This window comes from Phyllobates terribilis, unplaced genomic scaffold (assembly GCF_046119375.1).
Source record: "Phyllobates terribilis strain yellow unplaced genomic scaffold, ASM4611937v1 Scaffold_4__5_contigs__length_816908805, whole genome shotgun sequence".
NCBI classification, from domain to species: Eukaryota; Metazoa; Chordata; class Amphibia; order Anura; family Dendrobatidae; genus Phyllobates; species Phyllobates terribilis.
In genome coordinates this window covers 491,754,680-491,781,580 of record NW_027362764.1, presented here as the reverse complement: position 1 = coordinate 491,781,580, position 26,901 = coordinate 491,754,680, and the positions used below count along the sequence as shown (strand labels likewise).

General features: G+C 41.7%; 1 protein-coding gene across 2 annotated transcripts in view; it reads left to right on the top strand.

Moving 5' to 3' along the window:
- The window catches only part of NEDD9 (neural precursor cell expressed, developmentally down-regulated 9), a 152,557-nt gene that overhangs the window by 115,959 nt on the left and 9,697 nt on the right, over nucleotides 1–26,901 (top strand). Inside the window, exons 1-2 of one of the 2 annotated variants that reach the window (XM_073678772.1) lie at nucleotides 4,669–4,835; nucleotides 18,243–18,662. In XM_073678772.1, the coding sequence (XP_073534873.1) occupies nucleotides 4,824–4,835; nucleotides 18,243–18,662 (432 nt within the window). In that variant the 5' untranslated portion in view covers nucleotides 4,669–4,823. Of the gene's footprint in view, nucleotides 1–4,668; nucleotides 4,836–18,242; nucleotides 18,663–26,901 lie in introns of those variants that run through there. The other variant, XM_073678774.1, reaches the window with a different exon arrangement.

Here is a 26,901-nt window from a genome sequence, read left to right as displayed (position 1 = left end):
AAGCCCAGTGTGCGTCAGAAGTAGACCTAATGTTACAGGTTTACCGTGACAGAGAGGGGCCAGAAGACCGCGTTGTTTGATTTCACGTACTCCTGCACTGATTAGAAGCACTACACCATCATATTAAATAGTGCAGGTTTCTGCTAGCAGTGCAGGGGTTAATCTGTTCAGTTAGTTGACAGTTCCTTGAGCTTTCCTGCTTTAATGGTCTCAGCTGTTCAGTGTTGGCCACTCCCCTTTTCTATATATACTCGCCTCTGGGGATTGCCAGTGTTAGTTTCATACTGCCTGGTTCTGGAGTTGGAGGTGTTGGTTGTTTAAGGACGCGTTTGGAGTATTGTTCTGAAGACTGCTTGGGGATTTACCTGTGTGCATATCCTCATCCTCTCCTATTTGGTTTTTCCTTCCTTTACTTCCCGGCGTTCCACTCTAGTGTTTGTGAGTGCATATTTGTATGATTGGTATTTTCATTTATTCCTGTACTTCTTCCCTTGTTAGTCTGGTTTGTGTACACTGTGTGCAGAATTATTAGGCAAGTTGTATTTTAGAGGATTATTTTTATTATTGATCAACAACTATGTTCTCAATCAACCCAAAAGACTCATAAATATCCAAGCTTAATATTTTTGGAAGTTGGAGTGGGTTTTTTTTAGATTTGGCTATCTTAGGAGGATATCTGTTTGTGCAGGTAACTATTACTGTGCAGAATTATTAGGCAACTTAATAAAAACTAAATATAATCCCATCTCACTTGTTTATTTTCACCAGGTAAACCAATATCAGTGCACGAAATTTAGAAATAAACATTTCTGACATGCAAAAACAAAAACAAAAATAATTAGTGATCAATATAGCCATCTTTCTTTATGATGACACTCAACAGCCTTCCATCCATAGATTCTGTCAGTTGCTTGATCTGTTTTCGATCAACATTGCGTGCAGCAGCCACCACTGCCTCCCAAACACTGTTCCGAGAGGTGTACTGTTTTACCTCCCTGTAGATCTCACATTTTATGATGGACCACAGGTTCTCTATGGGGTTCAGATCAAGTGAACAAGGGGGCCATGTCATTATTTTTTCTTCTTTTAGACCTTTACTGGCCAGCCACGCTGTGGAGTAGTTGGATGCATGTGATGGAGCATTGTCCTGCATGAAAATCATGTTTTTCTTGAACGATACCGACTTCTTCCTGTACCACTGCTTGAAGAAGTTGTCTTCCAGAAACTGGCAGTAGGTCTGGGAGTTGAGCTTCACTCCATCCTCAACCCGAAAAGGTCCCACAAGTTCATCTTTGATTATACCAGCCCATACCAGTACCCCACCTCCACCTTGCTGGTGTCTGAGTCGGAGTGGAGCTCTCTGCCCACAGGAGCTGCTGTGGAGGCACAGGGAGGGGTAAGTATGACGCCGGTGCCGGGGTCCTGATCGAGCGGGGGGAGGGACGGGAGGAGAGGAGAGGGGAGAGGAGGGGAGGGGTAAGTATGACGCCGGGTGCCGGGGTCCTGATCGAGCGGGGGGAGGGACGGGAGGAGAGGGGAGGGGAGAGGAGAGGAGGGGAGGGGTAAGTATGACGCCGGGTGCCGGGGTCCTGATCGAGCGGGGGGGAGGAACGGGAGGAGAGGGGAGGGGAGGGGCATCACACTTGTCCTCGGGAAATGAGCGGCCGTAGCCGCTGATCTCCCGACGATAGCCACATGTAGGTCAGCGGCGCCTGCGGTCGGGGGACTTATGCTGCGAGTAGCCGGCTGCATCTCCCGGCTGCATCGCCGCTGATCTCCGTGCCGCACATGAGCCGCTAACGGCCGCCATGTTTTTCAGAAATGCCGCATCGCTGATTGGCCGCGGCCAGACCAATCAGCGACCCGGGATTTCCAGGACAGACAGACAGACGGGATAAGACAATTATATAGTAGATTATGTCATTGAATAACATGTATATTGAATTTTGATTGACTGTTATTATATATGACAGGATTCCCCTTATATCTTTATCTGATATTGGCTCTTCATTACATTTCTCTTTACTCATTATCTCTCATGGTAGCCCCCATTTGGTTCTCTATGATGTACTATGAGGTTGCAGACATTGAGGTCAATCTTTTTTCTATGTCCGATTACCCTGGGAGCCTGTGGGCATGGGGTGGGCGGTACGCATGTCCTCATCGCCTGCCGCTGTGCCCTCGCTGGCCGTATCTATGTGTGGTCTGTGACGCGCGGTCACGTGTCACCCACGTGACCGCGGCGTCATGGATCACATGACGCGGTTGCCGTGGATGCGGCAGTGGGCCGGTGACGGACATGCATCGCGCCACGCCTCCTCCGCGCTCATTGGCCTGAGACCCACACACCTCTTCATCTGATTGGCCAATGCCGCCTTTTAATCCTCCCCATCCTTTTGCACACCACCCCTTGACGAAGGCAGCCGTGCTGAAACTCCCGTCGGGTCGAGCACGAGCGAGGAGCAGTTATCCGACCACTGTGGGTGTAAGTACATGATTCGGATCCGTTGCTGATTGTATGAGCCACTGTTTTGAGACCCTATTATTTTGAGTGAGTGTCTCTGCTCATAGTTGAGATGTCATACTTACATTAAAGGTTGCTCTGGGCAAATGCTTTTTTGCTTAATTCCACACTGGATGGAACCTATAAAAGCATGTGGTCTCTCCACTAATCTCCCTATGAGTTACCCTCCCAAGATTTATATTATGGTGTTCCATTGTGCCCATAGGTAATTTATCCACATGTGGCAGCATACATGTCCTCTAAATAATGAATGGATATTGCTCCTTGTCATCATGCTCTTCTTTTGTTTTTATATTTTGCGTTTCTGAGTGATCCTCACTTCTTGTATTTAATGAACATTTTTCAATAAAGATTTCGCTTTTTCATTATTTGGGACGTTTATTCGAGGTTTGTTGCCGTCTTTTTTTTCTCATGTCTATGTTTCTTCGGTTGTCCCTATTATGTGGATTTATAAGTCCCACTTTGGGGTGTTTCCAATTTGTTATTCACCCCACTTTTCCATGGTTGTGTCATTCATTGATTATTTTTTGTATCTGTTGACTTTTAATACTGTTAGAATTGTTGGTCATTGCCTGATTTTTGTACCATACATATTTTTCAGGTGGCATCTAGAGATGAGCGGATCAGGCAAAATTCGAAATTGCCCTTTCGCATGGATTTCCCTGAGAAATTAGATTTGCAGAGAAGTTATTTTCTGCAAATTGAATGTCACTTATTATGGTCCGGGTCTCTCTAAACCTCAGAATATAATAAGTGTAAGATTTAAAAAATAAAAATAAATCCTTATAATCACCTCAGCACTCACTTTCCTCTCCGGCCTTTCCCTACCATTACCCACCCGTTCTGTTCTTGTTGTATCTTATCACATCCGTCAGTGCTGAATCCTCCTCATGCTAGGTTGGGACTTCTGGCTCTGATGAGTCCAAGGACAGTTCTGCACAGGTGCTCATAAGGTTGTGATGTCATGGCTGTGTGCATATGAACGGAAACATCCATCAGAGCCGGAAGTCCAGGCCTAGCGTGACCAGAGGTGATAACAAGATGCACCGAGGATCGGACGACTGACGGTGAGGAGCTGAAGGGGTGAAAGGTGATTTTTTTTAAATCTTTTGATGGCCCTTTAACCCTAGAACGCATACCTGGGGCCTCGCAGGCCTGCCCTGTTAATTGTTTCCTATTTTCTGCAAGATTTCTTTAGTTAGAATTTTGAAACTCTAGGTATTCCTCAGGTCTATAGTTGTTTGTCATTTCCAGTTGGTCATTTATTTATTATTTGCACACGGGCCTAAAAGGCCCCAGGTATGTGAAAGTGTAGATTTTTATGGTCATGCGTTCTAGGGTTAAGGTTCAGCGGCCATTATTTTGTCAAGTCCATGCAGAAGTGAATTATAAGAAGACCTTCAATGACCAAAGTGTTGTAGCTGAGTTTTTCCCTTTATTTGATGCGTTTTTACTGCGGATTTGAAGTAGTTTTTTTAGTACAGCTTTCCGCATTTGCTTTTTATTACATGCGTCTTTTTCAGGCTCCATAAAAGCCTATAGTTAAAACTTCACACAAAATGTTAAGGTCAACAGTGGCTTCAGATGCAGTTTCCATGAAATCACATCCACTTTGCTTGGACGGTTACACGTTGATTTTCTACGTAAAAACAGCATCTGTGCTCTGTGGGACGTATTTTTTTTCTTTCCTCAGTCCTGTATATCGCTCGCTAATCTACATGGACACACTTTTATTAAGCCCTCAGCACATCACATTCTTGTCCCTCATGTCAGGACACTTTGCTGACACATTGGAACAGTTTGTCAGCTGCTGGACTTTGAAGTTCCAAGGAACAAAAACAAGAGCCTGAGGTAAAAAGAAGCAAGTATGGCTTGGACAGACATTCCTTTGTCCCCCACTCAGCAAAGCTTTTTTTTTCCTCTTTTACTTGGAGATCTCCATCAGGTCACAGGAAGCCATTTTGTCAGCACATAAGAATGCGAGCTGCCGTGTGCTGAGCACAGGCCTGTTATATGGAGCTATGCCCTGATATAGCAATCTCCTCACATCACCGCGACGTGCGGGAACTGAGCGCACACAGGGGAAGAGCAGAGCCCGCCGCCTGCAAGCCCCGCCCCCACCAATCAGCTGCGCGTATGCTAATGACACGTACACTCTGCGAGTGCGACCCAAACAGAGCGCTCACATAGCGGCGGGCGTCCGGTGTGAGCGTTTGTGTCCCCTCACAGCAGCCAGCGGACATTGCTGCACTTCACCAATGTGGACTTCTTAACTCCAGACACCAGGAAGGCTGCAAGCATGAAGTACAAGGTGAGGCGGCTGCGCGCTTCTCTGAGGTGTGCTCTACGTGTATAAGGCACCGTATGGCAGGCTGCTGGAGACTTCAGTATGAGGGATGACAGGGGTTAACCCCTGACTGTGCTGCTGCTCCAGGCTGCTGACACAACCCGCAGGAATTCTGGCAAGTCTTCTCCCACTAACTAGACAGCATGGCTGCTGATCCCTGGTGTCAGCCTGCCTAGGGAGGAAGCTTGCTTTTGTATTTCTTCCACTATTATTTTCTAACGGTTGGAAGAAGTTGGGGTAACATTGTAATATTTTGTGTGTGCAGTTTGTTGCCACCATTTTTTTTCAGGTTGCATAAAAATAACTTTTACCTGTCACAACTGCAGTGTGCAGCCCCAGGCCAGGTCCGCAGGAGGGTTCAAATAATCAGCTAGAGTTCAATCTAGAAACTCAATGCAGTTTTCCCCACTTGTTACCTGTATGCAATTTGTATTTCTTTCTTTCTTTGCAGCTATAATTTACAAGACCATTTACAGTTTAAGGAATTGCAATGAATCCATAAAAAAAAATGGTTACTATATGTATGACATCCGATTATTTATTCCCTCACACACTAACACAGTCATTGAATAACATTGGTCCGAGTCCGCTCCGTCTTTTTTTTTTTTTTTTTTTTTTTTTACAGAAAGCACCTGGACCGGAAATACGGTCGTGTTGTGAACGAGTCCTTAGGCTGAGCTCAGACAAGCGTATTATATGGATGTCTGCTTGTCCGGGTTAAAATCATATATATGGACCAGTATTATTCAATAGTGCTGTTCAGATGTGAGTTCACAGTGATTGAGCATCAGTGTGGAAGAAACAAACCGCAGCATGCACAAGCTTCCCCCTGAATTTCGGATGAGACCTGCTCATTAAAGTCTCTGCTAAAAAATATGTATGTATGGTATATGGCATCTCTAGATATTGGTCTTTATGTATTTTTATCTGGTTGGGGTAATTTAGCTGATACTATCTATTAATCTGGTTCAAATTTACTTAATGTCAGTAGTAGGGTTTATATTTATATTTTGCCCTATTGACAAATCTTCAATTTTTTGGGGGGGAACCTGATTCATGAGATTACTATACCTAAAGATTTCTGATGTTTATTATCTTTCCCCATACTACTATAAGGCTGTGTGCCCACAATGCGTTTTTTAAGCGTTTCCACAGCGGCAGAAACGCTTAAACACATGGTAGAAGGCCTGCCATGTTCCCCAATGATAATCCTCATGTGCTATGCACATGCTGCAGAAATTTCCGCTGCGGGTTATCATTGCAGCAAAAAACGCAGCACTACCAATTATTTTGCGGAAGCGCTGTGTTTTCGCCGCCATTGACTTGCATTGGAACGCTTGGATTCCGCATCACTGGATCTGTACATGCGGATTCCATGCGTTTCATTGTGCGGATGGTACGTGGGTGTGGAGGACAGGAGACTCCTCCGGACCCGGGTACCATAGAACCTGTAAAAAAAAAAAAATGAATAAAATAAATATTATACTTGCCTTCTGATGGTCCGCAGTGCGCTTGTCTTCACTTGCCGGCAGATCACGGTGGACTGAAGGACCTGCGCTGACATCATTTAGTCATGTGACGGGTCACGCGACCGCTGACGTCGGCAGGTCCTTCAGTGTATCGCGAGCTGCCGGCAGACCGAGACGCATCGGATAAATACTGCGTGGGCCATCGGAAGGTAAGTATAGATTTATTTTTTACCTTCTTTACGGTCACACTATATAAATCCATGCCGTTTGCATGGATTTATATAGTGTGACCAAGTTGACAAGCACTTTCCAAGTGATGCTAAAATCACTTGGAAAGCGCTTGTCAACCCGCATGCGGAAATGCAAGTGAAGAACGCTTCACATCCGCATGTACACTCCGCATGTACAATCCGCATGCTTTTTTTCTGCCAGGGAGATGCAAAAATGCGCAGTAAAAAATCCGGAGCATTTCTGCATCGTGGGCACATAGCCTTACTGATGTGTGACAATCAGCATGTTGATTATGACATGACTGTCTGTCTGATCTTGGTCAATATGCGTGATGCTTTATGTATGTCTGTATAGGGGGAGTTAGGGATAGGTTAGGGACAGCCTCCGTGGAGCGGGGACACCACTCCGCTGTCAGGTAGGGCATTCCTTTCCTCATAGGGCTCTATAGGGCAAGCCTGACTGCAAACTATATTTTCCCTATTATCCCTCCCCCATAAAATGTTTTATGTTATATGTTGATATTCTGTCCCGTTTGGACTATTGGGCTAAGTGCCCACGATGCAGAAATGCTGCGGAGCGTTTCTGCATCTCCCTGGCAGAAGCGTTTGTGAAGCTTTTTGAACATGCGATTCCGCATGCGGGTTGTCAAGCGCTTTTCCAAGTGATTTTAGCATCACTTGGAAAAGTGCTTGACAACTTGGTCACACTATATAAATCCATTCAACCGGCATGGATTTATGATGTGTGACCAAGTTACGATGCTGCAAATGCAGCATCAATAGTAAATTTTTTTTAAAAAAATGGTGAAAAATAATTAAAAAAAAAAAAACATTATACTCACCTTCCGATGGCCCCCGGCCGATGTCAGCGGTCGCGTGACCTGTCACATGACTAAATGACATCATGGAAGGTCCTTTTACACCACTGCGAGCAGCCGAAGAGCCAGCATCGCCGCCGGGAGCAGACAGGGGGCCATCAGAATTCTTTTTTTTAACTATAGGTACTATGGTACCCAGGACTGGAGGAGAGTCTCCTCTTCTCTAGACTCGGGTACCATCCGCGCATTGAATCACATAACATCCGCATGCATACTTGTATGCATGCAGATGTTATGCAAGTCAATGGCGGCGATTTTGCCGCTATTCTGCAAAATTAATGGTAGTGCTGCGGATTTTTCCGCAGCATGCGCACAGCACATGCAGATTATCATTGGGAAACATGGCAGACAACATGCGTTTTTAATGCATTTTTGCGGTGGAAATGAAGCTGTGGAAAAGCATTAAATCCGCATCGTTGGCACGCAGCCTTAAGTATACTTTTTAAAGATAACTACTATTAGGCAGTTAGCTTGGGTCAGTAGACCAGTCGATCGGGCCTGGTAGTCCAATAAGAGCACAGTTTGTGTTTCATGGACGTGTGAAATCGGGTTTTCAGCGGTAAGAGAGTTTATGTTGTCGAGATGAGTCCAGTTGGAGCATGCACATTGTGCTGATGACCTTGCTTACTTTATGGCCTTGCTTTATGCCACCTACAGGTTATGGACTTATGTTGATGTGTATTAGACCATTTATTACTCACTGCTAAAAAGGCTGCTTTTGACATGGGCATGTTTAAACTGCTAAACCCGAGCTGTATAATGAAATGGCAGTAGTTTAGTGGCCCCGAGCTAGAAAGTTAACACTAGTTTGACAGATCAATCAACAGATTTTACTCACTTGTATAGCACAGAAGTACTGTACTGACTGCAAAGTACAGTACATCAGTCTTCATGAGCACTCTCATGATCTTTTTTTTTTTTTTTTACAGAATACTCCATGTTATATGTCTTATAATATGAATGTAATTTGTCACGTACTAGAAATGTCATATTATGATGGATGCAAAGCTACTGATCAACTATATAAAAAAGGTTAAGGGGCGTCATTCACAATCTGACTAGGTGAGGGATTCGTGTTTCAGCATGTGTATGTCCTTACTTCTTATACATGACGTTGTGTCTATAGTAAGGCCAGAACATGCACTTTGTAATTTCTTTTAGACATGTTGTGAAGCTGTCCCATTTCAGTAGAGATAAGTCCCATCAACAGAATGTGCTACTTAGTTCAGAAATCTTCATGCTGCAGCATTGAGCCTGCTGCTCCTATTCATCTAGCCGGGGGGGGGGGGGGGGGGGGGGCCTGCTTATATGTACCCATAGTATTGATTTTGTTTCAGACTGATTAGAATTTCACACCTAATTGTCACTACTAGCTGGATGTCAAACTATATTCTTTTAGTCAGTGTTTATTTTTAGGTGATCCATGAGCAGATGTATAAACTTTCAGGTGTTCCTTTTACTAAGATTTACAAATGTTATTTGCAGACACATTCCTGTACCTGTATAGAAATAATATTGGTCACATCCATGGGTGCCTAGCTTGGTTAATATTGACATGACGTAATTGGGCAAAGCACGCAGACACTTTAACAAAGAAAATGTTTCCAATAACATTCTGTTCTTATATGAAAAGTTGTCTGTAACTTAACTTATAATCGCGTGTTGTTGCTGTTGTCTTGACAAGTATAATATAAAGCTGAGGATGATATAGAATTTAATAAACTATACTGCCGTCATAAACTGATGCTGCAGGTACTTTTGAGTACTCTGTCCCAGTTGCTGCCAATCGCAATAAGTTTCGGAGACTCCACCCAATTCCAGAGAAAGATATACCGTATGTCCATGGTGCAAGTTGTAAAAACTGAATTAACGTAAGTCCCATTCAAGAACAGAAATTTGAGTTTGTTGACTTGTCAAAGTCCCTACAGAAGTGTGTTGGTGGTTTGTTTGTTTTTTTTTGTTTTGTTTTTAAAAAAACAAATATTCGTAGCTCTGTGGAGTAGTGTAATGCCTCAACCTCTGTTCATTTTATGTACAGGTGTAGAAGGACAGATGGTACTTCAGTATTTTCACTTACCAAACATCTAGGCAAACTAAGTGATATTACTTTACAAAATAGTTACCTATCCCCAGTCTCTACATTTGGGATTAAAATGTGCATTACGATAAACTTCACCTTGCGGCTTCTATCAAGCATGCCAGAAGCATCATCTGCAGCTTTACTATGCAGGAAAAAATGCATCCGGCTTAATTAAACTATTAGAATTGGAAATCTGACTGGATCGTATCCTGGGAAATGTTTAATTTATTCGCATATAATATCATAAATCTCACCAAAATACTATTAGGCCATTTTTTTTTTGTACGTAAAACGTGAGCATTGCTCACCAGTGTCTTGTATATAATTTTGGCATCTGTGTTTAATCAGCATAATTTTTAATCAGTGACCCATAGATATTGATTTATAATTTTTATCCGTGACTTATTTATTTTTTTACGGCTCACTCAGATCGCAAAAAACTGGACAAGGAAACAGGTCCATAGATTGAGTTCTATGCGTGGAAAACACATATACGACTGATGTCTGAATGAGGCTCTAGTTGACCATCTTACCTATTTGGTCACTTAGACAAGGGATGGGAAACCTCAAGCCCACAAAGTCCTTTCCTCTGGTTCCCCAGGCAGATTTCCGGGGATCGGAGTGCTCAGGCCGGAATCTCTACTGAACGGTGCGGCGCATGTGCATGCAATAAGGGATTTGTGGGTGGCACACTCTGCACTTTCGTCCCACCAACGAAGACCGCAGCGACAGCCCCAAAGTCTCCTGTGATGTTTATGCCCCCCCAGCACTGTCTTTTCAAAATTCATCGCAAAGAGTCGGCTGCGCTCCAGACCAACGCAAATCTGGAACATCAGTTGCAGGTAGCAACATCAGTACCACCTAACATCACAACCGCACCAAAGAGAAGCACTTCCATTAGGAGTCAGTTAATTAAATGTTTATATAGCAGGATAAATATCAAGTTGATGATTTTCTTTGCCCCCCCCCCCCCCAAATGATGGTATAAAAATCCAAATGGCCCTGGCAGAAGAAAGGTTCCCCTCCCCTGACCTAGGGCATGTGCAACAGTGAGCTGACCTCTCCCTAAAGTCATAACTATTACAGGTTTACTGCAATTAGCTGCTCAGGTAGTCACATAGGCTGATCTGCACTGTTCTTGCTGAAGACAACATGTGACATAACTGAACTAGACCTCTAAATGTTCTTCATTATATTCGCTTCCAAGCCTCTAATTGTAATATCAAGTGGCCATTATTTATAAGACTATGCTCATTTGCAGTTAGTCGGGCAATTTAGCTTCAAATGAGTTTTGTCCTGCGAATTGCAGTTACTTACAAACTTTACTAGAAAATACTCAAGTCTGTAGCAACATGGGAACTCTTTCTGGAGAGCGTCACAGGAATAGCAATAGAGGGACAGTAATTACCTAGGCAACACAAGACTCCACGTATTTTGCTATGTGCAGAGGAAAGGAGAACAGCATGTGCTTTGTAGGCTTTGAGTTGCTTACCCCTCGCATTCCTGATCCCTGTGGTTATTAAATGTCTGGTAACTTTGCAAATAGAGCTGTGAATAAACTCTAAAGAACATCCGTTAGACAAACTAACTTCTAATGAAAAGCATGACCTAGCTTTCCATTTCTGGCACACCCAATACTGAAATAGATGTTTAATTCTAATGTATTCTAGTGATGTTATGGGAAATATGACTGCAATCTTTCTGCGAAAAAGCCTTTTAAGTATTCTGGTTTTTAAAACTTCTATTTTCATATACTGTGTGTGCGTGTGTGTGTGTCCCGGATAGATCTGCCAGTGGGCATGGCGAAGACCACCGCTTAAATTCATCATATGAGGTGTGCTGTAGTCGGGTCTTCACTGCAGCCAATACAGGCTAGAGCAGCGGAGGAGAGCTTTTACTGGACCCAGGGTGAATGAGAACGTTGTGTTTGCTTTACGCACACAAAGCATTGGGGAACAAGGATTTTCTGCTTTTTGTTTTAAGTAGAAAACCCCTTTAATCATTGTCAAAGCCTTTACTTTCCTACAACATTCTGACATTTAGAGAGTCAGGAATTTGGCAGAATGGTTACAAATTCTTTCTAAATGGATAGTTTCATTTGGGTGGTACAAATATCATTTGTAAGCACATCTTTCCAGTGTCTACGTATCCATTAATATAAAAAAAAATAAAATCTGTGACCCTTCATTGTGCTAATGTTGGGGCAACTAATAATAAACACAAAGGGACAATTCAATAAGGTGTTTGTTTCTTTGCCTGGATTCTGGTGTAAAACGCCATTAACTGTTGCAAAAAAAAAAAGTGTGTGTGTGTGTGTGTGTATATATATATATATATATATATATATATATATATATATATATATATATATATAAAATTTATATTATAAATTTTGCGTGTATGTGTGGCATGGCATTACTTATACCAGAAATGTTACTCCAGCAAGATTTCTGGCAGTGGTGTCCGCCAATTCTAGGATCCAGCTGATTTAAGTGGCGCCCCTCTTAATGATTTGGGCACATCTTACTTCTGCTGTCCCTTCATGAAGACTAGCGTGCAAAATGCCAGTCTAAAAGAATCAGACCCATAGCGCTAATCGCTTTTGTTTTGAGAAAAGAAGAAATTGGTCATCCTCATGCATGCAGTAATCAAATTGAAAGTCTTTTAGGAAAGTGTCCTATTCATTGCATGTCTAGTTGTGGTTCCATTCCTACCAAAGATGTAATGGAGATGGAATCAAGTCTTACCGTGAATTTGGAAGGCCTGCAATAAAATCTTTTGTACTGAAGCCACTCTCAAAACACTTTAGGTTATTATCTGCATATATTAATATAGCCCTCATAACTAATCTTAGAGTCTATTTAATTCTATTCAGAAAAATCTAGCCAACAGTGAAGGCTGGGAAATCTCATGGTGCTAACGACTGTTCAGGCATGTAAAGGTACGATGGTAAGCTTCTTCCCAATGTTACCATTTATAATTAGAGAGGCTGTCTGATCTTGGCTTGAGTGCAGCAGGTGTGGGTTCTTTTTCATCTTAATAGCCACTTGCTTTATTAATTAACTAGATGTTCTCACTCCAGTTCTAGTAGCCTTTGGCACCGTCACCTTTTACTTTAAGTACATAATAACACACCTTAGCAGTGCCTGGAGTAATAAACCTACGATTTCACACACGCAAACGAGTAGATGTTTGTGTTTTTACTTGGCGTGGCTCATTTTAGTCACAGTGAGATCATTTCACTATGTCATAATGCTGTGTTTCTTGCTTTTTTTTTTTTAACTTTTACTATCATGGATTTGGACAGCTTTTATTAAGTGAACATTTACAGATATTTTTATTAACCTGTCAAATCCTGTCATCGTCTATGTTGGTTAATAATAGTGTCTGATTAGGCCTCTAGGGCAGATCTTCCTGTAGTAGTTCATGAACTTACACTTTTTTATTTATATGTGTGTAATAACCAAAATGTATTTTATGTTCACATCAGCATGATTTTTCACCCAGAAAACATGGATATTTCATCTTTATTGCCAGCTGCATGGCATCTGTATGGCATCCATTTTTCTATAGTACATTAGATGTTAGCAAACTATTTGGTCATGTCAGTGTTTTTTTTTTTATTTTATTTTAATAATGGGTTTTTTTTTTTTGTGTGCCACCCAAAAAAAATCATCTTCCGGGGAAGAGTTGCGAGTTCCCCATAATCCTTAGACTGGTGGCCACTATTGGCAAATTCGGGCTATGTTAGTATGTGTATGGGGGCCTTAAGAAATTGTGACATTGGAATTAAAGACTTTAACTTAAAATCATGGTTTACATTATTCCGACATGTGAAGGCGTATTTCTTATCAGAAAGGCTTTTCATAGTTATATATTATGGGTGCAAACTGCTTTCTTTTACACTTATGGACCATGGTTACATAAGCTAAGTTGGACAAAATTGCTGATTTAGATAGTGCTGTGGAGTCGGTAAGCCAAACCTCCGACTCCTCAATTGCCATGACACCAACTCCGATTCCCTCATACATGGCTCATGTTTAAGTGATAAATTTACAGTAGCACAGATTCATCTCAGCTAAAAGTCTAGACCCTTAGATCAGGAATAGGACAGACATTTCATAACTTTGCCGAATTCTCATGAAAAAATATTCCCCACAAACTGCATTGAACGACTTTACCCAATTTATTATGTATTTTAGGAGTCTGAGTTGGTCCATTTTATACCGACTCAAACTCCACCAAAATGGGCTCCGACTCCACAGCCCTGGATTTGGACCATAACAAACAACAAACGATTGTTTTACTAAAGTAAAATAGTTTCAACCTATAAATGTTATTGAAAACACCCATTGGGCATGTTGCATCGTTTTGGCTGATGGTTTTAGCTTGATCATTGGCTGACGAAATCTATAAAGGCCAATGTTTTCGACTTGTTTTTCTTTCCCTGCTGACAGTCATTTCACTGATGGCCCAATTCTGCCTTGTTTGAGCGCCATTAACCTTAACGTGACTTTGGTCTAACTGCATGAATCTCACTTTATGCTGCATACAATTGAAAGGAATAAAGGCGAGCGATAACTGATTCGTTTTTCAATTAATCTACTGCTCACAGATCTTGAGTCTCTTCTGTCCAGCAAATATAATCTTGTTTCTTCTTCGATCATTAATCCTTGGGGTCAAAAGGAGTGACCTACTTTGAATTGGGTGTCATTCCATTGTGTATGTATGAAAAATCTATATTGACACAGCAATAATTTACCTAACTGACATGGGACGTGACCATTTGCAGCTTTACCGGTTACAGGGAACAGAGAATTATGTTTATGATGGTTACGATTCTTCATGGTGATTTAGATATAGCACCTTCCTTTCTCAGGAGTGAATTATTAACAAAGTTTTATTGTTGCACTTCTAAAATACCAAGTACAATTCACTGGACATTGAACTAGCTTAATGGACTGTACAAACATCCTTCACTTCAGTATCTGAATAGCTAGCATTGCTCATTGAGTCATATGTTGAAGACACTAAAGTTTCCACATAGTCAAAAAAATATATTCACTCACTTGGTTACTGCAGATAAGAGAAGTCCTATACACATCAGACTATAAAAAAAGAAAATAACATCTATTTTTCTCTTGCTTTTCACCCTACAGTTTGCAGGAATTATATAAATGCTTATTATGCCCAACATCTGATAAATCTGTAATTTCTCGTGTGTGGATTTTTTTTTTTCTTTTTCCCTTCTCCATTCCATCCTGAATGCAGCAGTCGGGATGATACATTCCTGTCCAATCTCACACTGATGCCTCCATCCTGTGCCAGTCATTGCACTGGTTGTCCATCCACCTCAGAATACGATGTAAAACTCAACACTCTCACCCACAAAGCTCTCCACAGTTCTGCACTTCCCTACATTTCCTCCCTCATCTGTCTACCACTCTACCTGTGTGCTCCATTATGCAAATGACCTAAGACTAATCCTCAATAATCCGAACCTCACTCCCATCTCCCAAGTCCTCTCTCCTGCTGCTGCGCCAGTTCTCTGGAATGTTCTTTAGTGTGCACTGATAGTGCTCTCTTTTTCCGGCCCATTACACTTCTCATCAGAGCTGGCAACAGAGCTCACTGTCACGTTGCATTGAATGGAATATCGCACAGTGACGAAAGCGATACTGAACATGCGTCAGAAACTGAAAACCGACGCATGCTGAGTAGAGCTGGGACTAGCTCAGCCACTGAAACAAGTCTCACTGACTCTCAGGGTGGGTAAGGAGGGTGCGGCAGTGACCGAAGCCACTGCCCCCTTATGATTTCTTGTTTGAGTATCCTAGTTTTCACTGGGGATTCTCAAATAAAATGTTATCAACCAGAAGATAAAAAACTAAAAATAAAGCCGTTAGATTAGAGAGGGAACGATGGGAGCTTTGTAATTAAAGTATATTAGAAAAGCGATTCGATTATTACATTAGTCAGGCATTCTAGTATTAAAATTAATGTTTGTTTAAAAGGGGTGGTCTAAAACTTTCATAAATGGTTATAAAGCCATTTTGGTCTGTTTTTGTCATGGTGTCCATAATTTTAGCTAAAAAAAGCACAGCATACTGCTCTGGTTCATTTAGTGAAATGAATGGAGACTCCTGATTGAGGCTGTGACTCAGATGTGATTAAAGCCTTAGGGAGAAAGTGGGGCTGTGGCCTAAGGGTGCTATAGGTATTCGGTCAGTATTTTTTTTTTTCTTCTCAGGAGTGGATGATAAACAAGTCATCAGTTCTGCATTTATTATACCTTTTCTCTGATTGTTCCTCACCTGGTTTTATCTTCCACTCCTGAGAAAAATTACTGACCAAATGCTGATAGCGGGGCCGTGGGCTTAGAAGAATGAGATATATATATATATATATATATATATATATATTATTATTATTATTATTATTATTATTATTATTATTATTATTATTATTATTATTATTATTATTATTATTATTATTTATTTTTTTTTTTTTTAAAATCTGACTTGTCTAGGTTGCTGCTATAAGAACCTGTTTTCTGTATGTTCTCTCCTTATGGTAAAGACACCCTTGGAAAGTAATTTAACTTTTTTTCCTGCTACCACTGCCAAAAAAATGTTCAATTGCGTCTCCTGGCCTTAATTCTAGTAATAATGAAATGAATGGACTTATACATTTGTACATACCCATAATGCACTTTCTTACGTCAGTTGTATTGTTTGTTGGTTGGCATTGGTCCTGTTATCATTTGATCAGGCTGAATAGGTGCTGTATGTTGCTTCTTTAATATTGCAATATTATAAGACGATCACAAGACTAGGGAAAGATTACTACTCCCTTTATCTTGCTTTTTTTTTTTTTTTTTTTTTTTTTTTTATCTTGCCCTTACTTGGAGAAGATGCTGAAGCCCAGTTTTTCAGTGAGTATTATGACATTCCTAAGGATCACGTTATTTCTGCTAGTGAAGGATTTATGAAATATCTTTCCCCCATTACAAGAAAGTGTGCTGAGACCTGAACCAGAAATCAAGAAGTCTTCATTATTGGCTGTAACTTTTTTTTTTTTTAAATTTAAGATTTATAAAACCCTAAAAGACCTTGCAAGTGATACCAAAGTCCGGGGGATGCCAAGTGATGCCCGCCTATCTGATTATTATTCCCCTAAATCGCCGCCCCCCTAAATCGCCGCCTAATAGCCTAGTTACCATTTTCCCTCCCCCGCACATCACAGGGCGCTGTGACGTGCGCTTTCCTTCCTCACCTCCCAGCGCATGCACAAAGCACGGCTCTTATAGACCGCGCTTTGTTTCCTCCCGGCCAGGTTTGTATGAGCACAGTGCCGCAGAAAACCTTCTTGTTATGCGCCGGGAGTCACTGGACCGTAAGTCACAGTGACTCCCCGGCACCTGCACAATGGAGCACTGCGGCACTGTGCTCAGCCAAACCCGGCAGGGAGGAAACAAAGCGGGGTCTATAAGAGCATGCGCCGGGAGGTGAAGGAAAGTGCAAGTCACAGCACCCTGTGACATGCGGGGGAGGGAGGAAGAATGGTAACTAGGCTGATAGGCAGCGATTTAGGGGAATAATAATCAGATAGGCGGACATTAGCCTGGCGCCAAGCCTGTTGAAAACCAAAAAGATAAAACTTCTTTTCTCTGCAATCAGACCTCTACCATGGGCCATACAGGTACAGTATGTATAGATTTACTTTTCTATACCCTGTATGCCCATAGTAGTGGTCTGATAACTCCCAGGGGGGTGACAGATTCCCTTTTAAACGTCACCATACACATTAGACTAAAGGTTGAACCTGCCAACAGACTAATATTTATAGGGGTCTCCCAACCCTCATCCTATGGTGGCAGTTTATCTTGTCATTAGGGGAGATAAGGGTCTGTCCAGTTCTTGGACTATCGATCCATATTACTTTTTTTTTTTTTTTTTTTTTTTTTTTTTCTTCTCCTCAAGATAAGTGGCAGCCGCTGTAGGTAATAAAGAAACAAAGGACAGTGTGTTTTTCCTTAGGAGACAGGAGCGATAACAGCTGAAGCCCAAACAATCAGCTGGACCATCTTTTGGCCAATGGCTGTCCATTGTGTATGGGGCCCCTTAGGCTTTGGGTTAGAAAAGGAAGATAATGGTTAAACTACAATGTATTTAAGTAGCTGAGACTTATCTACAGCTAAACAATATCTAATTGTTCCAGTAGTAAATTTTACCTTGCACTGTCTTCTACGTGAAATCAAACACAACTTAGCTATGCAAGGATAAACAGTTCACTGTCTGGTGAATTGCTTGCAGTGTTGTTGGTTCATGGTAACAATAGGCAAACATGAATATTCACAATGAGAAAACTCAGTGCTGACTGCAGCCAGTCTGTGTATTGTAAGTCAGCGATCAGATCCGTGATAACTAGCAATATGTTGTGGGTGGGTTTGTTTTTTTTTGCCAGGGAATCAGCTGTTGGGTAAAATCTATGATTTTTTAAATAAGACAAAATAATACTCAATTTCATAGAAAAGAGAAGAAAATTTTAGATTCAGATTTATTGGTCCTTTGACAATTGATTGATTTTTGTAAGAATGTTGCAAATTATTTTTTTTACACACTTTGGTAAGTGCTTTAGCATGTATTTTAACATTTTTATCATTTGTAATAACTTTTACTATAATTAAAAAAAATCTTTTCTTTTGTGTTTAGAATCTCATGGCAAGAGCTTTGTTTGATAATGTTCCAGAATGTGCTGAAGAATTGTCTTTCCGGAAAGGGGATATCTTAACAGTGATTGAGCAGAACACTGGAGGTTTGGAAGGGTGGTGGCTCTGCTCATTGCATGGACGCCAAGGTATCGCACCAGGAAATAGACTGAAGCTTCTAATTGGCCCCGTGTCAGACAGTGCTAAACATGACATTCCAAAGCAAGAAACATTGCCTCAATCATGCTACCAACATCATCAGATTTATCAAGTACCGCAAAGTTCTTTTCAGGATTCTGTCTATCAGGTTCCTCCATCTCATCATAGTCCAGCCACGTTAAAGGCTTTCAGGAGCCATGATTTAGAAGACCTAAAGCAAGTTCCACAGTTTGTGGATAGTATGGGTGGTTCTCCAGGTGCCAAGGTAAGTTGATTATATTAATATCTGTTCTTGAAAGGGTAAGTTTCTTCCCAAATTCAGGCGATTTGCTTGTTTAATAATCTCAATATTGACCACTGGCTGCTATGATTTTTGGCCAAGACTTGGCTGATCCAATTGGCCTTACCCTAATAAATGTTTCTTCTAAAGCTTATTCAAACTTTTTGCTTTCAAATTTTAAAGTTAATCATTGAAACAGAAAAGGGGGCAATCTAGTAAAGTAAGAAATATTTATGGGCAGTTTTAGATTTTAGGGATTTGTCAGTATTTTATATATTCACTTTAAAAGGATTGTCTCATCCAAGACAACCCTTTTAATACGGGAGCTGGTGCAATTAGCTGTTTAGAGTTGGTCTTTCCCCAGCACACAGCTGATTTGGCTGGCTATAAATTTTCCCTGTAGTTGTTGCTACACAGAAAATCTAGATGCAGAGGAATGAATCTATTAACAAGTCATCCTGTTTATAGCAGTCCTCGCTGGCTCATGGAGTGCAGTTCCAAGGAGAGGACCCCCCCCCCCCCCTCTGTGATGTTGAAATGATCCAAAAATACACAGCCCTTGAAACCATATTTTAAGTGTGTGTGTGTATATTGCAAAGTGTTAGTGAATGGTCAAATAATTGTGATATCACAGAAAAACTAAATTATTGCTGATATGCTAAACTGCTTTTTACCAAATTAAGAATGCACTAGTTTATTTATTATTCTAGCACCATTTATTCCATGGAGCTTTACATGTGAAAAAGGGGGGGGGGGTATACATAGCAAAAACACTTACAATAATCTTAACAAAACGAGTCAACGACTGGTACAGGAGGAGAGGGGATCCTACCCACGAGGGCTCACAATCTACAAGGGATGGGTGAGGATACAGTACGTGGGGGTATAGCTGGTCATGCAGCAATGTGGTGGAGCGGTGGTTACTGCAGGTTGTAGGCTTGTCGGAAGAGGTAGGTCTTCAGGTTTCTTTTGAAGGTTTCCACGGTAGGCGAGAGTCTGATATGTTGGGGTAGAGAGTTCCAGAGTAGGGGGGATGCACTGGAGAAATCTTGTATGCGATTGTAGGAAGAGGAAATAAAAGGGGAGTAGAGAAGAAGGTCTTGTGAGGATCGGAGGTTGCGTGCAAGTAGGTACTGGGAGACTAGATCACAGATGTATGGAGGAGACAGGTTGTGGATGGCTTAGTATGCCAAGGTTAGGGTTTTGAACTGGAGTCTCTGGGCAATGGGGAGCCAGTGAAGGGATTGACAGAGGGGAGAGGCCGGGGAATAGCGGGGGGTGGGGGGGGGTGGATTAGTTGGGCAGCAGAGTTTAGGATGGATTGGAGGGGCGCGAGAGTGTTGGAAGGAAGGCCACAGAGCAAGAGGTTGCGGGAGATGATGAGGGTGTGCACTAGTGTTTTTGCAGAGTCTTTGCTGAGGAATGCACTTATGAGGGAGATATTTTTGAGTTGGAGTCGGCAGGAAGTGGAAAGGGCTTGGATATGTCGTTTGAAGGAGAGATCAGACTCCAGGGTTACCCCAGGGCAGCGACCTTGTGGGACTGGGGAGAGAACAGCCATTGATGTTGATGGATAGGTCAGATGGGGGGGGGGGGGGGGATGAATGAGAAGGTGGAAAGATGATGAATCCTGTTTTATCCATGTTACGTGTTAGAAATCTGGCAGAGAAGAAGGATGAGATGGCGGAAAGACATTGTGGGATTTTGGTTAGTATAGAGGAGATATCGGGTCCAGAGAGGTAGATCTGTGTGTCATCAGCATAGAGGTGATGCTGAAAGCCGTGAGACTATGAGCTGTCCCAGGCCGAAGGTGTAGATGGAGAAGAGCAGAGGTCCTAGTTTGCAGCTATGCATCTGTGTCATAGCCTTCTTAAGCACCAGAGTCGTCAATATGTTTTCACCATTCTTGAGCAGACTCATGCAGGATGGTGAAGGAAATACTTGGCTCCCATTGCAGTTCATCCTTTAAAAGCCAGCTTATATTGGCAGAGATGTCAGACATTTTCCTCTCTAGACTTAATACTTCTGCTTACAGACCTCTGTAATATTTATTGTGGGACTTGTACTCCAGCCGACACTTTTTTTTTTTTTTCTTGCTCTAATGCATGTTTGGAAAACCAAGGCTTACATGTGGAATTTCTGTTTCATAATACTTTGAGACGCTGCTCTTGGTTGTGATCAAAGCCAGTTACAGGATTAATTTTCATACAGTGTGTTTTACCCGAAGAAAGAAGAGCTGTGGCGCTATACTTTCATTACTCACACCTTGTTCCCCTCATTTACCATTCTGGTAATAGCTGTGAATGTAGCTGTGATCACTTTACTGGTCAGTGGTCCCGTTCAGAAAGAATCAGCCACATGGCATGCCAGTTACAGGTGGGTGCTTCATAGGGTGGCACATGTGATGCTTATTTCTCTTCCATTTATTTAAAGAACAACTATGGCAAATCACTTTTGTGGGTTTTGGATTTAAATGGGAAACACTGCATATTTCTTTATGTAAGAAAGTCTAAAAAATAAAATGTAAGGCTGTGTGCCCATGATGCGGCAAAAACGCTGCAGAAACGATTAAACGCATGGTAGAAGGCCTGCCATGTTCCCCAATGATAATCTGCATGTGCTGTGCACATGCTGCGGAAATTTCCGCTGCGGGTTATCATTGCGGAAAAAAACGCAACACTACCAATTATTTTGCGGAAGCGCTGCGTTTTCGCTGTCAATGACTTGCATTGAATCGCTTGGATTCAGCATCACTGCATCTGTGCATGCGGAATCCAAACGTCTCAATGTGCGGATGGTACCTGGGTCTGGAGGAGAGGAGACTCTCCTCTGGACCCGGGTACCATAGAACCTGTGAAAAAAGGAATAAAATATTAAAATATTAGATTTTACCTTCTGATGGCCCGCGGTCTCCTTGTCTTCGCTTGCCGGCAGATCGCAGTGGACTGAAGGACCTGCGCTGACGTCATAGTCATGTGATGGCAGGTCCTTCAGTGTAGTGTACCGCGAGCTGCCCGCAAGCCAGGACGGAGCGAAGCAAGACTGCAGGGGCCACCAGAAGGTAAGTATAGATTTATTTTTTTTTATTTTTTGACATTCTTTGAGGTCACACTATATAAATCCATGCCGTTTGCATGGATTTATATAGTGTGACCAAGTTGACAAGCACTTTTCCAACTCATGCTAAAATCGCTTGGAAAGCTCTTGTCAACCCGCATGCAGAAATGCATGTGAAGAACGCTTCACTTCCGCTTGTCCCTGGCAGGAAAAACGCATGTACAATCCGCTTGCGTTTTTTCTGCCAGGGAGATGCAGAAATTCTCAGGAAAAAATCTGGAGCATTTCTGCATCGTGGGCACATAGTCTAAAAATGGAAATGACACTTCATGAAATATTCTCCTTGAGCAGCCCTCAAGTGAAATTTCTATTTCTTTGCATTTTCTGAGAGCAAACAAAACTGAGCAATTACATGGTGTTAATTCCAGATAAATCCCTGCATGGTGAACAGAGGATTAGTCTCCACATAACATAGACCTTCAGACTTATTCTGTGAACTTGTTAAGTTCAGAGAAAGTCGATATATAACACTCATCCATATGTTCCAATGGAATGCAATAAAGGACTGATGAAAACCACCAGTAAACCACATTGTGACCTTGAGCTATTCCCTTGCAGTTTAGCCTGGAACTGCTTGAAAGTGCTGGTTGTCAGTTCACACCCAGCCTTTATTAGATTGATTGAAAGGAAAAGCCCGCTTCTGGGAAACTTTTGTCTAACACATGAAAAGCATGGCCCTATTTATTCTCCTCCACTTTTTGGATCGGTTGGCCCAAGGTGCCAATAGTCGAATGATCGGTAGCTTATTGCTATCTTCCTGATGCCATATTCATTGCCAAAGCACTAAAATAAAGGATAGTGTAGTGAGCTTACATTTTCCTGTGGACGTGTAATAGAGCTTGATATAGTAGATTCTAACTCTATCATACGATTTACATGTGTTCTCTGGGTGAACCATGAGCGTAAATGCACTGTGGTTTTATATTAAAATGAAATTACTCTGAGCGTGTATATATTCTTTCTAGCTATTGAACCCGTTCTATGCCCGGCTGGCGAGCATTTTTATTGGTATGTGCTGCCCCCCTCCTGTCCCCACCATCCTATCCTGGTATGCATGGCACCCCTCATCCCTTTCACGCTGCACACATACAAAAAAATAAACCCTTATACTCACCTTTCTTCCCTGTGCTCCAACGCTGCTGTGTCCTGTTCTGCCAGAGGCCGGGGGAAGAGTGCGGCGCCGGAGTACGTGCGTGCCCATACCGCTCTGTCCGGTGCCATTTTACTGAAGACACACTGCAAATGTGTCTTCAGTAAAATGGCGCCGGATAGTGCTATGCGCATGCGCCAATTCCGGCAAAGAGGCGCCCAGGCAACGCTCCTCCCAGTCAGGTAACTATGGCGCCGGAGATCGCGGTATGCGTTCATTGTCTACGCATACCGCGTTCTCCGGCTCCATGCATTCTGTCTGGAGCCAGACTGCACGGGCATGTCGCGCTTGCGCGGTCTATAAAGGCTTCAGACAGAGATGCGCATCTCCGTTTATATTATAGATGTGATTCCAGTTAGTATCTCAGAATGACACACTGACACTGGGGATCTTATGACAATGGCTCTTAGCCTTAATCAGTCTTTGACCTTTTCTATGTGCCCACGTTGCCGAAATGAAGCAGAAAATTTCTGCTTCATTTCTACTTGTCCTCTCCCGGAAAAATGCTTGCGGAATTTGGCAAGCGTTTTTCGCGTGTTTATGATGCGTTTAGGACATGCGGGATTGCCTTGCGTTTTTTATTGCATTGACAAGGCAATTCCGCTTGCGTAAACGCAAAATTAATGGACGTGCTGCGGATTTTTGAGCCCAGGAAAAATCCGCAGCATGGGCATTGAAATTGCGGATTCCCCTTGGGGACCATGGGGGGCGGATTACCTAGCGTTTCACAAACGTTTACGCTGCGTAAATTCCGCAGCATATACGCTTGTAAAACGCTACGTGGGCACATACCTTAACATCACAAGGCATCATTACTCAGCAGCGATCTTTGTAGAGCACGGTTATCTAGACAGCACTGTTCTTATGGCCAGCATGTAACAAAATAGTCCAAAGGTGTGAGTGATGAGAGCAGTGACTACATGGTTTTGTGTATTCTTGGCCGGGGTCTATTGTGATGCAATAGTGTGGCAGTGAACTATATGGCAATATGTTTTCTGTGCTTCAAGTAGCTCTTAAACCTTATAGGGGTAGTCCAATCTCAAAGATCCTATTCAAATATGTAGTAGGTATAATATTAGTAAATGCCTCCAACTAGAAATGTAGTATAGTTCTTCTGCTTCACTAATTCGCTTTCTACATGTTCAGGACATTTCAGTAGCTTGGGTATACATGGTTACGACCACTAATGGCTAACTTACTGTTACTATATGAGTGGTCGTAACCATGGTTGTAAGCTACTGTAATGCCCTGTACATGGGGTAAACGACAGTAGATCAGAAATACCCTACATTTCTAATTGTAAGAATTTGTTACCATTGGGATAGAATCATGGAGATGGGAGTACCCCTTTAACTATTCTTAACTGCAAGTTTTCAATTGCTGTGCTGAATTTTGAGAATTCAAGGGCCATAAACGACAATTTTTGTTTTCCTTCCCTCTCCATATAACTGTGGGTGTGATTATTAGTTTTGCAACTCGAGCTATTCTTACCTTTAGAAATTTTCCACATAAGTCATTTATGTGCTGGTGTATCACTGGAACCATCATATGTTACTCAAAATCTGTTCTACCTGCCAGGTCTCTATCATTTTAACGTTTGTAGGAGTTGCGAAAAAGCCAAGCATGGTTGGACACCTTTTGAATTAATTCACTTCCAAGAACATCAATGCAGTTTGTGGGGAATATTTTTTTCATTTGGGGAAGTTATGAAATGTCCTATTCCTGATCTAAGGGTCTAGACTTTTAGCTGAGATGAATCTGTGCTACAGTAAATTTTTCACTTAAACATGAGCCATGTATGAGGGAGTCGGTATCATGGAAATTGAGGAGTCTGAGGTTTGGCTTACCGACTCCACAGGCCTGCTTGTATGACCCCTTCCCTAGTTTGGGCATGTATAGAGGTCTGTACTGTGGCTATATAAGGCATTTCTGACCGTTACACTGGGCGCTTTTTTCTTTGTATATCACCATACACCAGCAATCAGTGTCTGATGAAGGTCGTAGTTTGACGACCGAAACGTTACATTGTATGGATTGCTATTTTTGAAAATTACCTTAAGAACAATGAATATTTCATTAAAGAATTTATTTCATATCACTATATGAGTGCCGGATTATATTCTTGTACTGTGGCTATGCCATAATTGTCAAAGATATGGTGGCTCCTTTACTACCCTAATTATAATGAAATTATAATTAGCTGGAGAACTTCCCACTGTTTTCTTGGCTGCCCACCCTCAGATATAGGATGTCTCAGTCCATTTACAGACTCTGGTGAGTGACTATATAGTTTCTGAGTGGCCTGTAAAGGGAGCAGTGTCTTCATTAGAAATTGCTCTTTATGCTTTTCTGTGTGTGTGACGATTGATACTATGCATTAATCAGCACATTATTTTTCACATAACCTACCATAAGTGCTGTTACAATGGTCTAATAATGAAGTACCAGAGCAGACCTCTACACGGTCACAACTTGCTAAGCTGGACCCCTGTGATCCCAGGAGCTGGTTTTTATTAATCAGACTGTTGCTATGTATGCAAACAAATTGAATCATTACTAAAGCCAGAGCTCTGTGTCGGAGAGCAAGGTTAGCTAACATGATTCAGATTTTTGGCCACACAAGGATAAAATCCACCCTGAAACAAAACACAGCTAGTGGGATCCTGATGTAAACACCATTTGCTGCAGCCACTTGGGTTTTACCACTGCAAAGTAAACATGGTGTTAGATCCATGGGATTGTCTGGATTACTTGTAGAATGAAAAATAGTTAAATGCATGGTAATTATTTTTTCTTTTCTTTTTTGGTGTTGTGGTGTTTTTGGCTTTTTTTTTTTTTTTTTTGTATAAAGGATATTTGATCTCATTTAGTACTTTGCAAAAACTGGCATAACATGTCTTTATTGAATTTTTAAATCATTGGTTCTCTTAGAGTTAAAGCCATGTCGTAAATGGATAGGCTCTGTTCTGTTCAGTCTTGACTGTTTGTACAGTGGGAACACCTGCTGTTTGCCCACTCTCATACACTTCATTTTTTACCTGGGACATCCCCGGCTATTAATGTGCAGTCAGTAAAGCTTTTGTTAGTCATGAAACACTTCTCAGAATACGATTTACTCATTTGTGTTCATGCAGAATATATGGATTCTGTGATGGCTGTGATTGAAGTCCTGCCAGGCAGCACAACTAGTGAGGGTTTCACTTACATTGCTGTTCATTGGACCACCATACTGGATGTACTGCTATACATTACTCTAAGACCGTGCTCCCCAACTCCAGTCTTCAAGAGCCACCAACAGGTCATGGTTTCAGGATTTCCTTAGTATTACACAGGTAATTCCATCACATGGGCAATACTAAGGCAATCCTGAAAACATGATCTGTTGGGGGCTCTTGAAGACTGGAGTTGGGCAACACTGCTCAAAGAGTATCAAGGCCAATTTTAGTTTGGTTTGATACTGATTCCAATAAATGGAACAAGTGCTACCATGTAAAAAAATATTTAAATATTTTTAATCACTGAGCAATAAGTGTAAGATTGGAATTGGTGGGAAAAAACTACAATACATGAAAGATCTGAAAAGTGGAGGAGCAAAGGGAGTGTATACATTTTTTTTTTTTTTTTGTTGTTGTTGTTAAAAAGATTCAATCTTACAAATAACCAGGACAGGCAAAATAGCAAGCAAAAAACCTCCTGGGGTAGGGAACACACATTCAACATGAAAGTATAGAAGGTATTATATTATGACTGATAGGTGGAACCTTGACATGTATACAAAAAATCTGATCAGTCATAATATAATAGCTTCTATACTTGCATGTTGCATGTGTGTTCCCTACCCCAGGGTTTTTGCTTGTTGCTATTTTGCCTGTCCTGGTTATCTGTAAGATTGAATCTTTTTAACTACCATTTAATTTAAAAAAAATATTTTATACATACTCCCTTTGCTCCTCCTCT